This window comes from Xyrauchen texanus, chromosome 25, assembly GCF_025860055.1.
Source record: "Xyrauchen texanus isolate HMW12.3.18 chromosome 25, RBS_HiC_50CHRs, whole genome shotgun sequence".
Lineage (NCBI taxonomy): Eukaryota > Metazoa > Chordata > Actinopteri > Cypriniformes > Catostomidae > Xyrauchen > Xyrauchen texanus.
This window is the reverse complement of record NC_068300.1, coordinates 39,001,113-39,020,091: the sequence shown is the minus strand read 5'-3', so window position 1 is coordinate 39,020,091 and position 18,979 is coordinate 39,001,113. Positions and strand designations below refer to the sequence as shown.

The 18,979-nt window shown below is 38.7% G+C and overlaps 1 protein-coding gene across 1 annotated transcript; it reads right to left on the bottom strand.

The window, feature by feature from the left end:
- Nucleotides 1-20: 20 nt before the first annotated feature.
- On the bottom strand, nt 21-16,380 carry LOC127618716 (zinc fingers and homeoboxes protein 3-like). The gene is made up of 3 exons (XM_052091325.1): nt 16,193-16,380; nt 3,326-6,691; nt 21-700 (listed from the first exon to the last, which is right to left on the bottom strand). Exons 2-3 carry the CDS (start codon nt 6,537-6,539, stop codon nt 690-692), a joined length of 3,225 nt encoding a protein of 1,074 aa, XP_051947285.1. The 5' UTR covers nt 6,540-6,691; nt 16,193-16,380; the 3' UTR covers nt 21-689.
- Between the last annotated feature and the right edge of the window lie 2,599 nt (nt 16,381-18,979).

Below are 18,979 nucleotides of genomic sequence, written 5' to 3'. Positions count from 1 at the left end.
TGTTTTTGTATTTATTTATTCTGCAAATAATATTTGTAAAAATCATAGCCTAAGCATTCACAGTGGTGAAACCGTTTTGACATTGATAGACATGATTTTACAGTTTTCTTTTGCTCTTAATGACATTTCAGAAGTAACAACGTTCCGTGGTATTGTTGCTTTACATTCAGCTAAACCTCTCTGAGGTGCAATATTGTCAGTCATATTTAAGAATGACAACAGAGCTCAACGAGAGCTGTGCAGTTTGCATTTCGTACCAGTTTGCATTTTAATCCCTCAAAAATAGCCACTTTGAAACATTTACAGCAAGGCAGGTTGTCCCCTGAAGATGAAGTTAGGAAATGGAGGATATCCATTCAGGAGTCTCATTTCAAATCCAAAGTCTATTTTCCCCTCTGTTGTGTCCAGATGGAAAAAGCAGCTAGCTGGTGAGGGGGGGAGTATCCAGACACAAGTTAATCCACACTGTCTCCCAACAGTGGGGCAGCTAGTTACTCTAAGTAAAAAAAAGAAATTATGGAAAGATTGTTGTTTTTGTGCAAAGAAGTCTTCCAGTGCTCCTGTCACATCTCATCTGATATTCCCCCAAAAAAACTAAAAGAATAGTCCAAATAAAGGCCACCTGTGCTATAATCCCTTGGGGTGATATCTTTTTGCTCTTAGACACATTCATGTATCCACTTTCTTCTTCAGTCTGACTCTGTAGAAGGAAAACATATATTGTAAACATGACAGACTTTATCCTCAACATTTAATAATGGAAAAAAAATGCTGCATTTTAATAATACCCTAATTATAAATTAATACCCTATTATTTAGGGTAATTAATATGTAATTATTGCCTGGAGTAGTTTACACATTGTTGGTGTGTTAATTAAATATCAACATTATGGTTGCAACGGTATGAGAGTTTCATTGTATGATAACAGTCTCAGAAAATATCACAGTATACGGTATTACACAATTGCTATTATCAGTGAAAACAGAAGGGTTAATTTATTTATTTATTTTTGAGCAAACACTTTATTATAATTGAAACTTGAAACCATTTATTTTATTGAAGTATGTGTTACACTTTAAAGAATGATGCGCCATCCACTCTTGGTACATGTGTAAAAAAAGTCTCCCTTTTGAAAATAAATAAATAGAAAAAATAAGAAAGTTAACAGAATTATAATAAACAGATTTATAAACATGATAACAAATATAATGTAACTATAACATGTTATATAACTAAAGCATGTTAGTTTACATGTTAAATGAACTACTAAATGAAAAATAACATCAGCTGTGCAAGCTTTTAAAGTAATGTCCTATGATTATTAACAATTAACATGTACTGTAGGTGCATGACAGCAGAGCCAGACTGCTCCTGTCTGTACCTTTAACTCAGTGGTTCTCAACTGGTTTTGCTTCAGGACGCAGATTTTACATTGGAAATCAAGTGGCGACCCACCATAGTAAAAATATAACCTGTATTTAATGTATCTTGGGTTGCATTTCCTTTTATGTTGCATAGTTTTGTTCATGGATTTCCAGCACAAGGACATGCATCAAGTGACATTATTTTTGTTGTTGAATGAAATAAAAAATACATTTACTTATTCGTCTCTGGTTTTCTTTTGCTCGCATGTCAATGACTACTCCGTGTGTCAATGATGCCGAGATCTACTTTTATATTTAATTTAAACACTGAGAAGGTTTACCTGCAAAATTAGTAGCACCAAACATCACAAGCAGCCGTATAACACTTTTCCTTGAGCAGAATATTGCACTACAGATCGCTAAGTTTGTTCAACGGAGAAAGAGAGACGTGCATGGTTGCCAGATTGCACAAAATAAGTATAACATTAGGCGGAATATTTCCAATTTGCAAAAGTTTAAATCTCAAACTGGGGGTGTTTCGTCTCTTATCTGGCAACCATGAGCATGTTAAACACTTGTGGAGTTTTACATGGTCCCAATGCAAGTTAACTGAAATATCCATTGAAAAATAAAAACGCTTTTATGATAAATGAGCCGCTGGCCACATTAAACCATGTGGAGTGCCTGATCCAGCCCACGGGCCGTATGTTTCCCATGTCTGCTTTAGCTGTTTGCGACATTATCATTAAATCTACATCGGCAGTCCTAAATAGTCTATCACTTGGGCGGCCACCGAAATATCTTCAATGGGAGAACCATGGCATTGCTCTTTCCCTGCTGTCCGCGACCCCGTCCGAATAGACCAGTTGAGAAACACTGCTTTAACTCACACTCATGTCAGACCCCCCCTCGCCTCGCTTCTCTCAGACATTTTCACGCGTGCGTGTGTGTCGCAAGTTGACGAGTCTGACAGGCAGACAAGGAATAAAGTAGATGCGCACGCGCATGTGAAATTCTCCATCCGGTTGCATTTTTTTCTCAATACCATAGATAAGCAAATGTACGTGATATGATAACCGTAAATTTTCAAACCATGGTATACCTTGAAACCCGTATACCGCTGCAACCCAAAATCAACATGCAATGTGTAATATGGATACTGTGGCATAAAATGCTACTCAAAGTCTAAATGTCCCACATATGACCAAACATTATGTTCTATCAGCTGTTTAAAACCCAACAACATAATCCGACAACATAATCTGGCCAAATCCCATGACTAATTATTTAACTTTTTTCTTGAAGTAATTTTCTAAACCTCTGTTTACAGAAAAGTGTTTTTTTCAACGCAACAAGCTCTCCTTGTACATTGTCACAGGCAAGCTGTCACATAAACACATACAGACATACACATTAACATAATTCATGTTTTAAATGTATTAACCTAAATAATATAATATTTTAGAAATATGTAACCCAAGTAATGTAATTAAGTTTCTTAACTGAAGGTCAATAACTGTAATCTGAATACAAGAATTTACAATGTAATCTATTCAGTGGTGGTGGGAGTGGTGGCGTAGTGGGCTAAAGCACTAAACAGTTAAAAAGAAGGTTGTCGGTTCGATCCCCACAGCTACCACCATTGTGTCCTTGAGCAAGACACTTAACTCCAGGTTGCTCTGAGCAATTGTCCTTGTAATAAATGCACTGTAAGTCGCTTTGGATAAATGCGCCTGCCAAATTCATAAATGTAAATGTATTCAAGTACTTTTAAATGGAAAAGTAATTTGATTATAGTAACTATGTGATTAGATTACACCCAAGACTGCACACAGTAAGAAAACATGTGTCTAGTATGCTGGATGTTTGAGATGAGGAGGTTAAACTGGTCCCTATTTACAACCCCATCAGTTTCCCCATCCCCAACAGAGCAAGGATTTAATTCATTTGAATTACTCACCACTAGCGGATTCTTCTTCCACTGTCGACTTTGTGGTTTGATCCTTGGAGATTAAGCTGCTTTCTGATTGCTCCACAATTGCATCTTGGGATAGATGGTGAGATGTTAGAGTAACTTTGGTTGGGGTTGCTGCAGTAGATGATTCAGTCATGATGCTTTTTATGCTCTCAGACTTTCTATCTTCCAATACAAATGGTGTTTTATATGCAAACCACCGCCGGATCGATTCCTCACCTAACCCACTTGCTTTGGCAATCTCCTCCAATTTATTCTCGTCTAGTTCACCATGGGCATCCAGGTGCTCCTTCAATACACTAATGTTAGCATTATGGAAGTCATCTTCATCGACCATGGTCTGGTAACTCTCGAGCCACTTGAGCTGACCATTCTTCAGGACATAGCGGCAATCTCCAAACCAACGTACCACCTCTGGTCGTGCAAGGCCGGTTTTAGATATCAGTTCATTGTACTGGGGACTACTGGGCCAGTGGGTGCGTGCAAAGACTTGCTTCAGTAGGTGGAGCTGTTCGGGTGTTTTCTTGCCTCGGTATGGGGAATTCTGAGGAACAGATGTTTGAGAGATGGATGGCGGCACTTTAGTAGCATCAATCACGGGCAGTTGACCTTCAACAGGATCACCTTTCCCATTGGCTTCAGTAACTTTCAGCATTTTTAGATTAATCTTAATAGGGTTCACTTTTGGCTCAGACCCAGTCTCATCCTTCTGTTTTTGTTCTTGGCCTCGTTGTTGTGCCTCAAATGAGAAATCTTGAGTTTCAAGTGTCTTTACACTGCTCGTTTTCTCCTTTTCTTCTTTCTCTTCCTCACCTTCTTCCCTTTCCACCCTCTCAGCTTCCTCTTTCTTCTTCTCTGCTGCCACCCTCCTTCGCCGCTCAGCAAACCAGCCATGGATCTCACGACGAGTCATCTTAGTTTCCGCCCTCAACCTGTCCACTTCTTCACTAGGTGGATCTGGGTCCTGCGCAAAGCTGGCCTCTAAAGCACGGACCTGTTGAGGCTCTCGTTCTTTGTACCGTATAGCAGTAAAATCTGGCGATGGGGGTCGTGGATGGCGTCGTGCCGGGGTTGGTGGTGATGATGTCTGTAAGGGGCTGAGGGGTGACTGCTGGGGGGTTTTGGGCCTCTCTGGGTGTGTACTATTCTCTGACAGGTCTACAGCAGGAAGTGTATCAAGTTGGGAAATGCTACCACTAGTTCCTGAAGTTGGACCGCCAGCACTTGACTTTGAACCCTTTAGATTACGGAAGTGGTAGCGACGGTCACTGAACCATTTCCGTACCTCACGCACCGACAGACCAGTTAGGCTGATAAGCCGGTCTACTTCTTCTTGACTAGGAAACTGGCTAAGAAGAAAGCTCTCCTTTAAGGCTGCCAGCTGTACTTGGGACTTTTTGGCTTTGCTACAGCTGGGGTCAAGGAAGTTAGTGCTGGAGAAAATGGGCATCAGAGATGGCGAGTGCGATTTACCTGGTGTTGTGCTATCTGTGGTAGTTGTAGATATAAAGGTTGCTGTGGTGGTATTGGCGTTTGGACTGGCATCACTGTTGCTCAAACTCTTGGTGTCATTATTATTGCCTTTACCCTCACTGGTACTTTTAACAATATTACCATTGCTTTTAACACCCGCTGTATCGACCTTAATATTGCAGTTGCTTTTTGACATGGCAGTACTACTCCCACCAATACTGACTACACTAGCCTGGCTACTTAGGCTGCTAGTACTACTAATACTGCTTGAACTGCTGCTAGTCCTAGCGTTGCTGCTACTGCTGCAATTTCCACTGCTGCTGCTACCGACAGTGCCTAAAACCATGCTGATTCCTTTGTCGGCCACCAGGGCCGCGGCGGGTCTTGCCTGCTTTGCAGCGGCCTGAGGCTTGGGTGTTACGGCGAGTGTGACAGGGGCACTGCTGACCTGTATTCTATTAGCCATCATAGGCTGGGTGACAATTACCCCACCTTGCCCAACCAGACTACCTTGCAAGATGTGAGGGATCCCAGTTGTGCCCAGAACTGTGATAGTAGGCTGAGGTGTGATTTGTTGGGTCTGTCGCTGCTGCTGCCCAGTAGAAGGTGCTGCCTGTATGATTGTATTGAACATTTTTCTGCGTGCATCCTCGATCTCCTCTGGAGACCAGCTGATTCCTTGTTTCAGTCTCTGTGCTGTAAACCAGATCTTGATCTGCTCCTCAGGGTACTTGGTGACTACTGTAAGGTAGCACAGCTCAGCCTTTGTTGGATAAGGGAACTTGCTAAAGGAAGTTTTTAAGAAACTGCTATTGTCCATGGATGCATTGTAAGTAGGAATGCTGCTGAGAGGGATCATGACTTTTGGAAGATTCTTGGTACTTGACGATGAGGTGGTCACGGAGGAGGGTGATGAGGAGACAGCTATTGAAGCAGATTGTTGATTGAGACTTCTGTTCTGCACAACAGACACAACTTGCGTTACAGCCGTCTTCAGCATGGGAAAAGCCCCAGAACCATTAACAATCTGTATGGCTGATGGCAGGGCAACTTTGCTGGCTGCTCCATTGTGCACAATAGTGGGCACATGGGTCACAGTAACAGTAGGAGAGTCCTTTTTCTCTACAAGTTTAGTAATAGAGGGTGGAGGATCATCCGTGGCAGCATGAGAAACTACAATCCTTTTGGGTTCTGATTTACACTTCAGCATTTTCATGATCGGTGTCTTGGAGATAGAAATCTCGGTTTCTTTACAGCTAGTGCTTTCAGAAGGTCCCATAGTAAGGCTTTGTTCTACCAGAACCCTGTTCTCCTTCTGCTTGAGCTGAAGTGTGGTGGTTATTGTACTGGGATGGACACGGGCATTGTGCAGTGCTAAGCCCTCAAACTTTGCAGCATTTACCCCGCAATCCACACAAAGAAAACAGGGGTCAAAGAGGAAATCTGGGTGTAGACTGTAAACATGATCAAGGAAAAGGTTTAGGTCCTGGGTCTCAAAGTTGCAAGGCCTACAAGTGTAAGTGCCAACCTCTTTAGGAGTATCTCCTGCTTCTTTCCCTATGGAGTCACCCAAACTAGGACTACCTTTTCTACTTGATGCCTCTCCAAAGGAACAGCCAATGTCTTTGGTTGAAGGAGACACTCTATCCTGTACAAGGCCATCCTGCAGACGCATGGTCTTTACAGGAATCATGCATGGAATGGTGGACTTTCTCCTGCTAGCCATGGCTCTTTATACCAAGTGTCCAGTAAGATACCAAAGTAGTTATCCAATCTTATAGACCATCCATTGAAAACTTACGGTGATGTACATGATCATCAATCAGTTCATTATGAGTAGTTGTGTCCTTTATGTGCTTCAGACATCAGAATATCAACCTGTAAAGAAATAATTAGTATTTAGAGGTAGAACCAAAGAATTCTAGCACAATTAAAATTTTATAGTAGAATAAAAGATGAAGATTAGAGCAAAAGCGTTTCATCCTAAAGAATATAAAATAACATGAAACTGCCTGGCTATTGTCCTTCTATCTTAAAGTGTGTCTGACATTTTGAGACTGACTTGCCAAATACATTTAAACTTTCACAAGTCCTGAAATGTAATCATAGAAAACATTGCTCCAGCATCTTCACAAGGTCCTTTGCTGTTGTTCTGGGATTGATTTGCACTTTCCGCACCAAACTACGTTCATCTCTAGGAGACAGAATACGTCTCCTTCCTGAGCGGCTGAGTTGTCCCATGGTGTTAATACTTGCATACTATTGTTTGTACAGATGAACGTGGAACATTGGAAATTTCTCCCAAGGATGAACCAGACTTGTAGAGGTCCACATTCTTTTTTTCTGAGGTCTTTGCTGATTTCTTTTGATTTTCCAATGATGTCAAGCAAAGATGCACCAAGTTTGAAGGTAGGCCTTAAAATACATCCACAGGTACACCTCCAATTGACCTATCAGAATCTAATTGGCAAAAGGCTTGACATAATTGTTTTAGAAATTTTCCAAGCTGCTTAAAGTCACAGTTAACTTAGTGAATGTAAACTTCTGATCCACTGGAATTGTGATTTAGGCAATTAAAATTTAATCAATCTATCTGTAAACAATTGTTGGAAAAATGACTCGTGTCATGCCAAAACTACTATAGTTTTGGCATGACACGAGTCATTTTTCCAACAATTGTTAATAAGCCTTGTTAATATGAAATCTGTGGAGAGGTTAAACATTTTTTTTTTAATGACTTCAACCTAAGTGTTTGTAAACTGACATCAACTGTACATTTCATTAGACACATTGGATTTTTCTTTTAGCCCAGCCAAACAGAAACATTGTCTGTACCAATGGCATGAGTTTAGGAAGGGACTATCTGTTCAATCAATGGAAGAGGTGAAGTGTTTAAGAGTGCATGTTTGGAAAACAATTATGGAAACAGTAATTATTTTTGCAATTTCTTATGGTGATACTAGTGGCCCAGAAACTACACACTTAAGCTAAAAGGACTGCATGTTTTTGACCATCTATTGTGAGTTTAGGCAACTTGAAAGCAACTACAAATCTAAACTTCCTATCAGCACAAATAGAGAAAAGCTGCTTTTATGTCTGGCTCTGATGTCCAAGCTGCCTTCAAAGAACCTTTTACAGCCTCTAATTCAGTTTACAGCGAGTTCTCACAACCCATCACCCCACATCCCCACTTAATGGTTTTAAAAAGCTGTGCACATCTATTCTAATTTAGGTGAATGAGATCATTCAATCAAATATACGTATGATCGCACATATTTTAATATTCCTAATGCTTTAGAACTGCAGTGCATTCAACAAACAAACAAAACAATACAATGAAAAAGGCCACTGTACTCCTATTCTGCCTGTAATGGCTCGCTAAAGGTTGCCAAGCCATACTAGAAATATAGGTCACTTCACTCCTATTTTCTAATCCTGGACTACAGCAACTAAAAATAACAAAGAACAGGTCAGCAGAGTAGCTTGGATTCAAGTTTGTTAACCCTGAAAAGAATGGGGGTGATGAGAGGTCCACAACAATTAACAAAAAGTAGCCAATACGACAGACAAATTGTAGAGCTAATTATGCTAATGACTTATAACTGAGCTGTAAAATGTTAGGGCTGAAACATACTCCAGATAAGTACATAAACACAACTGCGTCAAGCTACAAAATCTTGAGTGTGTGTGGATGCATTCCGAAATGTATCAGACTGCAATTCAGAACACAGTGCAAGTGCTCATTGCATTCTCAGTATTGCCAAAAGGGGTGCTATAGTGGACATTAACAGAAACTGCCATTTTATAGTCCGTTTTCTCAGTTTGAAGGAAGTCTTGCTGAACAAGTAAAAATAAATAAATAAAAATTAAAAAAACATAATAATATAAAAATTGACATATTTTTAGATAGTAGGGTTGCCAATTGTTCAGTTTAGTCGGGATATCCTGTATTTTGTACATAATAAAAAGATGTTCCGTACTCAACAACTATTTAGCTGTTCAGGCTGTAGTCCAAAAACCTGGAAGAGAATTTGCCATGGGTTCCCTCATCTTTGCCAAGATTTTCCTATGTGTTTTTATAATGGTATTTTTGATATATGAAAGTGTGTAATTTATGTTGTAGAACAAAATGTCCTTATACTTCACTTACAGTCAAGTAATGTGTACTACAGACTAGTGTTGTTAAAAGTACCGGTACTTCGATAACAAGTCGGTACAAAAATAAAAAAAGATGTAATGATACCAGTGATTCCGCAGTACCATTAGTACTGAGCACAGACTTAATTAAGTCTTACTGACACATGACCTCTTTCAAATGCTCACACGCTTATTTGAGTGTGTGCTGTTAGTCCCTTTACACTGAAATGTACAACTAATCAAATTAAAATCCTGATATGTCCTAGTGTGATTATTAAACCATGAAATCCTATGGAAATTTTAGTCTGTATGAGCTGCATGAGTTTTAAATGAAGGTGTGAATCAGACCGCTCATACACTGGAAACTCTGAGAGAATCTGTGAGACTGTGAGAATCATTCGTGTTGTATGAGAGATGAGAGCAGAGCACTAATCCACTCTGAAGAGTTATTTGTACAGCATTAGTGCTTTAACGATCACACTGAGCCATGAAGCGAACTGTTTATCCGGAGAAGTTACACTTCCATCAAAAATTCACGTCTAAATAAATGCAAGATTCATAATAAAAGCTAAACATCTGAAATTGAAGAAATGCAAAATAAATATATTATAACTGTATAGTAAAATGTAATCCTCTATGTAGAAATAATAAAATAAATAATAATAATAATAATAATGATTAATTATTGTAATAATACAAATTAAGCAATACGTCACAAACAAGAGTGCTTTTGTACTGAATAAATGTGTTACAAAATGTAATGGTGTGTTGATAAGTAATTGTTCTATTTTTTTACTTTTTAAAAGTTTAAGGAAACATGTTTGATTAGACACCATTTTGATAATGAAATGAAATTACACTTTTATAATAATACAAAAAAAGGATTTCAGTAGGGCTCTGCTTAAAAACACTTGAAAGAAACATGCACATCTTTTTATTTATTCATTGTTCAATAGCACATTATCATATTAGCAAATTTTTTCTGTGGTATAGAGAACTGTGAAATTTCACTGGTACCGACTCAAGTTACAAGCGAAATGCGACAAAAGATATCCGTTTACAGCATGAACACTCTAAAAGCTTTTTTGTCCAGGCAATTACTTGATATTAATTTAATATGTGAGTGAAATAATGTGTTGTTTTCTATTCGCAAACTTTCCGATCGGCACGTTGATTTGATGGTCTGTTTGTCAGTTTGTGTAGTCAAAAATCATATTTCATAAGTTATGGAAACGGAACACTTCTAATTTGTCAGCAAATTAAAAAGCACCTGGTAAGAGTTGGTTATATTGTCTGTATGCATTGTAAAGTCCTTAAAACGACACCAATTTTGTGTTATGAGGCAAGTCTTTGTCTTCATCAGCAAGGAACGTCAAAAGTCTTTATGTATTATTTAAGCGACCCAAGATTACGTATACAGTAATTTCCTAATTTATTTTCTGCCTGCGATGCAGGCAACATGTATAATAAATCACATGTAGCCTACAATTCAACATGTTCAATAGGTTGAACTCATTTTTGATGCTACAATAATTAAACAAATACTTTAGAATCCAGAAATTACATTGCTTTTGTTGATTTATGAAACATATAGTTAGTATTTTGGCTGTGTACTCGCAGAATGACACAAACACACCAACACAGAACTATAAATGCAAACCTACACCACTCTATGTATTGTGTTGTGAGTTCATCAACAGATTAATACCCGATTGCTACCGCATTCCCGACATCACATGGCACACCTGCAGTGTTGACAGTTTTATTAATTATAATGGGAGCGGTCGCATCGTTTTCAGTAATAGACATTTTTATGACTTTTATAGAATTCTGCCATTAACTGAAGGAGCTTTCTGATTTAGGCAAAGCCAGTTTGGTTTTTGTTTAAACTAATAGACTAATCACATGGTGTTATTGACTGAATGATTATATTTCATGATACCGTCATAGTACTCCAATATACTTCCAAAAATACCATGGTTTTACTATGACATGTGTCAAAAACATGGGACTATCAAAGACCATGTTTGAAAAAAGTGTAAAAAAATTATGTTAATAATACAAGAAAAATGCTTATATACTTAAAAAAAGCAAAGAATTAGTTAAGTATATGCAAGTGCTACCCTTTAAAAGAAAAAAGAAAAATATTTGTGCCATTTTTTTATACTTTCGCCCGTCCCCGCTGAGGTCTGTGCATGCCACTGATATAAATACAATCTTAAGATTTGCATTAAAAAAAAATGGGAAGAAAAATATTCTCCAAAGAATAAAATAAAACATTAAAATGCTTAATAAAATTACTATACTGCCAAGGCAAAACTGAATTCTCTATTCAGTCTGTATCTGAATGGACTGTGGATTTTTTGTCTTTCTGTATTCAGGGCAATTTTTTATTGACTGCACAAATTCATTTAAAGGACAGGCTCGTAAGTGGGGGTTCGCCTCTGCAAAGCAAACACACTTCTTTCCTCGGAGAAGGAAATGCCTTTCAGTTGAGTCTGCCCCATCGCCACTCTGCAACAGGGGGCAAGGCCCTGCCAAATGCTGCCTGGTCACATAACTAACAAAAAGGGGGTTGCGTGGTAGGCAGGGCCTGACATCCATCATGTAGGTTGGCCCCTGAGGACGCATGACCGCGGCAGTGAGGAGATGAGTCGAGTGGGGGGTTGGGCCAGTAGGTTCAGCCTGAGGTGCGAGTGAGTGTGAAACTATGTGTTGGGAAGTTAGGGAGGAGCTGTTAACTGTTGCGGGAAGCAGTGAGGTGTTTTACCCAGAATTGTTTTCCCCCCAGATACCAATCCCCCTCCCCATCTCCACTCCCACCCCCACCACACACTCTTTCTACACCCTCATCCAACAATCGCATAACCATCTCACCCCCCATCTACTCCTCCTCCTCTCTGGTTCACTCCGAAGACTCTGGAATGTTCTCCCATGATCTATTTAGCGAGCGGTCAAACTGGGAGCCAAGCTGCCATTTTGCATTGAGCGTTTCTTGAATAAGCTACAAATACATGACCAAGAGCTGCTGCATGCAACATGCAAACTCAAACCCACTACTACAAAACCTTTGGCTTGTTTGCCAATTTGTATACACTACAATCACATATCCTCCCGAAACAAAGTGTAAGCAGCATTCATTTATGGTAAGTCTGAGACAAAAATGTCTTGGAACCACTCCTGAACCAAAGGAATATTTTGGGTTGAATACAAGTTAAGCTTTATCAAGGATATCAGTGACATGCGGTCATTGACCTCTGAAAATAATGTTGACTAATACCTGTTCATATCCATTCACATGACAGACACTAGTCAAGTTTTCATCATGCAAAAACGGAATATTGCAAAAACAATTTGCGAATAAAGCAGCGTTTCCATCCCATGTGTTTAAGAGAACAAAATCTTCACTTCTGGAAAATTTGAGCAAAATAGAAATGAAAAGAAGTTGAAGCCACTGGGTCTCTTTTATTAAAGTTTATGAATTACTTTTGGTTTAAAGCATACAGAAAAAAAAAACGCTCTGAAGAACTTAATGTTTGCTAGCGTTCAGCGGCAAATATCTTATGTCTGGGAGCGAAAGCGTGTCACAGTTCTGGTAGGTATAGTAGACAATTATTTTGATGACAGGCTTTGACATTTCAGAATAACCAGAGCTACATTTCAGATGCTATTTGATGATGTTCTCTGAGCGAATTGTTTTTGATGCTATCTATATTCCAATTTAATTAATATAGGAATATATTTGGTAAATGGGTTTCCATTTTGTGCATGTAGATTATGTGCATGTCTTCTTACCGAAAAATACCAAATATTTTATGTGCATTTTGGCCTTTCCATTCTGCATTTTAATGCAATATCCCAAAATTACATTAAAATATGTGGATGGAGCCCCAGCTACTTTTACAAAAAGCGACATACAGTGCACATATTATCAGTATGTTTGTTCACTGGGAATCAAACCCAAGATGTTGGTATTGGTGGCACCAACTGAGCTACATGAACTACAAGACAAAAAGTGTTTCAACCTCTCTTTTTGTGTTCCACAGAAGTGGGCCAAATGGACATTGAAACTGCATGAGGATGAGTACGTGATGGAATTTCCATTTTTGGGTGAACTATACCTTTATGAAACCTTCAAGAGTTTAAGGCCTGTGCTGTCAGACATCCTGTGCATTGACAACGGATAGACAGAATATCTTTGTCTCTGTAAAGAACATGCAAATAAGTAATGTCACATGCCCTATGCTTAAGCGGACCGATTTCTAAAACATGTGGCTGTTTTAGAGGCCGGGAATGCCAGCGTTACCCGTTTTCTGTAGCTAGATATGGGAACGTTAAACTGTTCTACCCTAGACCGATCAGATTGTACGTGAACGCAACTATTCTTGATTTTTGTGTTTATTCATTAGTATTGATGAAAAACGTGCCCCACTGTAAGTCTGCTTGCCTTATTCTCCCCTCCCCCACTCCCTGTCTCTCTCTCAACAAGTTCAGCCCAGTCTGCAGGGAGAAGGGTCGTCAGCACCACTGGTGTGTTACTATCCCCATAGCAACTACCACCCACACACAACTATCTCTCTCTCTCTCTCTCTCTCTCACACACGTCAAATCACACATTAACGCATTAATACACACAGTGGTCAGCCCATAGACATTGTTGGGTTCCTGGCTCACTGGCTTGTTATTTCCGGACGCTGCTGGGAAAGGTGAGCACAGGCCCTGATCCTATTTCAGACTGTGTTTGATAGGTGTGGAGGTTCTCACCAGCAAACTCATTGTCAATAGCACCCCTTGTCGTAGCCCCTCGGTCTGAGTGGCACATCAAAGTATGTTGGTTCTCTCAAGCAAAAACCTGTTTCTAATTTGACTAATATGATCACATTTTGTGCTAGACAGGCACAAAGTGACATAAATAATTTATGTAAACTAGTTGGTCTGATTTGTTTTTGTTTTTCCTCACAATATGATTTGAAAGCAAGAGCGCGTTGCCAAAAAAAACAAGAGCGGCGTCGACTGTTTTTGGTATGCTTTGATTTCTCAGTTAGGTTTTTAAATGTTGGTTTTCTCAGGCAAAAGCACAATACTTATCTGCAATTCGACTAATATGATCACGTTTTGTTTTAGAAAGGTGTGAAAATGTATCATTAAATTACGTAAACTGGTTTGTCTGATTTGTTTTTGTTTCTCACATTATTAATGGAAACAGGACCAAAGAAAACAAGTGGCATTGAAAGATTTTATGTTAAGTTTTGATTGCTCAATTAGGTTTTTAAATATTGGTTCTCACAGGAAGGCCTGCATTAACTCACAAGCCGTCATAGAGTAACACCGTTCCACGACCAGCCCCCACCCAACACCACCCCCGCATCAGACCACAGGCAAGGGCACTGCTGAAGGCTAAGCCCCAGGGCTTCGCAGTACCTTAATCCAGTCCTGCTCTCAGGTGAAAACTTAGTTCTTATGTACGCAATTCAACTAATATGATCTCACTTTATTCTACACTGGTGCAAAGTCTAACTACAAATAGTAGTTTCAACTGGTTTGTCCGATTTGGTTCTGTTTTTCCTCATAAAATGATTAAAAAAGGGCTCTGTGCAAATAAAACAACAGTGGAATAGCCTTAATGTTTTTTGTACGTTTTGATTGCTCTGTATGGTTTTCACTGAAAATCCAACTACATTTGTCTCCACTTCAATATCATGAGCTCAAAGGCGGCAGGAAACATTCAGCTTTTCAAATGCAGAGTGAGGGCACACATTTGATGTGACCAGCACCTAAGGTGTTAAGGCTCAGTTAAAAATGGAAGAGCGAGGGGGGAAACATGGCAGCACACCACACACTGCTGTCCAACCTAAAATGGCTGACAAACAAGTCTCTTAACCAGCGAGGCAGTGCAATGCCAGCTCGTGCTGACCAGAGCTGCTACAACACGCACAGCGCAGGGACCCTTGTCCTGATTTTTAGACGACGGCATGCTCGTGACCAAGCCGAAGAAACGTTTCCAGGTTTTGTTTGGGAATAGATTTGCAATAACCCCACCTGGAAAGAAAAGTAAAAAAAAAAAGAAATACAAACTAATAGCCCCTCAATCTGGTTATAATTACAACACTACAGTGCCATCGTACTGGTTTGGTGTCAACAATCAAAACACCTTGATTTTTGTATGCTGTTCCTCCTCGCAGTGGAAAATTGCTAAATAACTTCTTGCATGGAGAAGCTCCACATAATAGAGTACTTTCAAATGGCAGTGGTTCTAAATAATATGACTAGTTCAGAATACTAATTAGTTTTAGATCGCAGACATTTTGAGACAAAGAGTCTGTTAGAGGACCATGACCCTTGTGAGGAGAGAGGCCCGTGGCAAATCCTTTCCAACTACTGCGTTTCCTTTAATCAAACATCATGGCCTACATGTTCACCTCAGATAGCCTTGAGTTTCAGGGAGACTTCACAGTTAGATGTAATGAGGCTGTTAAGATTCTGTCAGTGTTTGTCACAGCTTGTTTATCATGACAGGACAGGAAATACCGGCATTGCACCATGCTACATAACTCGAATCTGGATCATAAATGTAACACTCCTAAACTAACAATAAGCTTGTGGTCGAGCAATATGGGGTTTTTAATGGCCAGTACAAGGTGAGAGATGGTGCTGATAAATATATAATATCACTTAATGATAGCAAATTATAGGCACACAAAATTTAGGAATTTAATTCAATGCTTATTTTAAACAGTTATTTACTCAAAATTCATTAAACAACATTTCAAAACAGACAATGTGCAGTCTGTACATCTGGAACTGTAAATCAGACAGTTATCGGCCAATGCTGATAATCTTAAAATGTCAAATATATGTTGTTATAGCATCTGTCACTAAATAAAACATTGAAATGCATCTAGTTCTGGCCAATTACTGAGAAATTGAGGAATATTAAAACAATAATATGAACTGATAGTATAAATAAAATCCAGAGGTGAAACAAAAATCTGATATATTTAGTAGTTTCACATGTCATTGATCTGAACAGATCTAGAAATTCACATGTTTTGCAAGACTGTTGTACACACGTGTGGCATTTAACTTTAAATGCTATCGATGCAGTAATGACTACAACGTTACATACACACGCACGCGCTCATTGCGCAGCAGACACTCACTTTAAATCGATTAGTACACTACAACGGTAATAATATTACCTTGTGACGTCGATATATGACAATAAATGTTAAACAAACTCACCCGCGTTCATTTGTCAAATCCCGCCAGAGACGCGCGGCTGTAATGGCCATACACTTCTTAAATACAACTCAAGTGGACTTGCTGGAAGATATAGTGGTGCTGAGGAGTGTTCCACAAAGGCCCTCACTCTTGTTTACGTCCAGTCGAGCTCAGTGTGTGTGTGTGTGTGTGTGTGTGTGTGTGTGTGTGTGTGTGTGTTAAACACAAATGGGGAAAGAAACTCACGCCATACGTCACCAGCAGCAGCGTCACGTGACTGAACGCGTCACTGCCGTACGAAGCGCTGATGATGATCACATGAATATATTGATAGGCAACTATTAATCCAACAGACCAATACAATGATGAAATTAACACAGAAGGCAATATCAAGAAATTATGTAAAACACATAAAATGCATAGATGGTGTGCAGGACAGTTTGATTCTATGACTTTGCTACCAGGTCAAGTGAGGTCACACATATGCTGTGAAATAACATGTGACTGAACTTCTGTTAATGGAGAAAAAAGTAGCATAGATGCAGGACACAATGTTGCAAAAATAAATAAAAAAAATAAAAAAATAAAACATCTGTCTGAACATTTGTTAATATGAGCTTAACTGACAAAACATAACATAATTTAATTTAGTGTAGCTGCATTGTGTCTTTAATACAGATTGTGTATGTGCATTTGTTTATTTTTTTTATGTTTTTGTAACAATTTTTAATTTGTGGCCTATTCTTTGTTACCACAAAAAATAATTTCGACCTGTCTCTCCTTAAAAAAAAGAAGAAAAAAAGAAAAGAAAATTAAGAAAATTGAGGTTCCAGTGAGACACTCACAATGGAAGTGAAGGGGGGCAATTTTCTTTGCTGTTTTAAAGGCAGAAATGTGAAGCATACAATATTATTCTGTAAAGTTGTTTAAATTGTCATTTTATACAGCTGTTTAGGGTTTTAAGGTTTGTGGCGTTACGTCGTCATGGCTACAAATATAAAAAAATTGGCTATAGTGGGGCCTGGGTAGAGCGAGAATTCAAGCTAACTACCACCCCTGGAGTTGCCAGTTCGAATTCAGGGTGTGCGGAGTGACTCCAGCCATGTCCCCTAAGCAACCAAATTGGCCCGGTTGCTAGAGAGGGTAGCGTCACATGGGGTAACCTCCTCGTGGTAGCGTTTAGGGTTTCCCACTCTCAATGGGGCGCGTGGTAAGTTGTGTGTGCATCGTGGAGATTAGCACGAGTCTCCACATGCTGTGAGTCTCCACGGTGTCATACACAATGAGTCATATGATAAAATGCACGAATTGACGGTCTCAGAAGCGGAGGCAACTGAGTCTTGTCCTCCACCTCCCGGATTGAGTAACCGCTCCACCACGAGGACCTACTAAGTAGTGAGAATTGGACATTCCAAATTGGGAGAAAAGGGGATAAAAATAATTAAAAAAAAATGGCTAAAACTTTAAACAAAGTAAATGATTTTATCACACTAAAATCATGTTTACACACATATCCTTTATGTTTTGTGGTTATACTTTTGAAACGGTGAGTATTTTAATGTTTACGAGTTAGCCCCATTCACTTCCATTGTAAGTGTCTCACTGTAAACCAGATTTTTGCTTCTTTTAAAAAAAAGAGGGGCGATTCAAAATATTGATTACCACAAATATAAATTATGTCACAGATTTAGCTTAACTTGTATTAAACCCAGAATATTCCATTAAAAGTATTTATAATTGTTAATATGCATTTTAAAATATTCTTAATCATTGTTCTTTTATATATATATATATATATATATATATATATATATATATATATATATATATATATATATATATATATATATATATATATATATATAAAAAGTTTAAAGACTTCCAAAAACATGTTGTGTAATAATAGTGCAGCTGAAATTAAAGGATACTCATAACAAATAAAATATTAAAGTTAAATGAATTTTAAAACGTAAATATTGTTTTAAATTATTATTTATTTAGAATTTTGTTTATAATGTAATTACACTTTTTAGTATGTATAAAAATATCAATATATTAAATTATATTTTAAAGCAATTTTTTTTTCATATTATACAATAAAAATATGTACGCATATTTATTGATATAGATATAAATATACATTTGAACAATATATTAAATTAAACTAGTGCAACGAGATTTATTTAGAGGTCATTTAGCAGAGATGGGCCACTTCTGTTTTAATGAATGGGAGAAATTGGAACGCTCAACCAAGGAGCTCTGAGCGCCCAACGGTCAACGGATGTAGAAAGGAAGTCCCGCCTTACAGGTAAAAGAGCCAATCACATTTTAGATACAGATATCACCGGTTTGTGGCGTTAGTCAACTCGAGAACACGCATGCGCATTAGCGATAAATCCAGGAAACTTGCGTTTTATAGCGTAATATGAGGTGAAGAATCACAATTTATGATACCAGAATTGTCAGATTTTCTTACTGATTTGAAATCTTGACCAACGATTTGTGAGATTTTGGTCTTTCTCCATTCAAGTACATAGGAGCTGCACTGGCATGACTGATAGCCACCCGAGAGCGTTCCAAAGATGGCCGACAGTGGACTGACTTGCTTGAAAGATTTTGATTTCATTCATGTTTTCATTCATCTACTGGCACTTCATTACTCACCTTGCGAAGGGCGCACGGTGATTGGACGCATCATGGGACGCATGCGCCTGTTCTGCGTTCTCATTAGCTTATCGTGGAGACGTCGCATTCGCTCATTGGACGCATCGGCAAGGTCATGAGTTGCTTACGCGTGCGCAGTGTTAG

Bases quoted from the DNA above. Each gene is read 5' to 3' on its own strand.
- LOC127618716 (XM_052091325.1), bottom strand. From the start codon at position 6,539: ATGGCTAGCAGGAGAAAGTCCACCATTCCATGCATGATTCCTGTAAAG.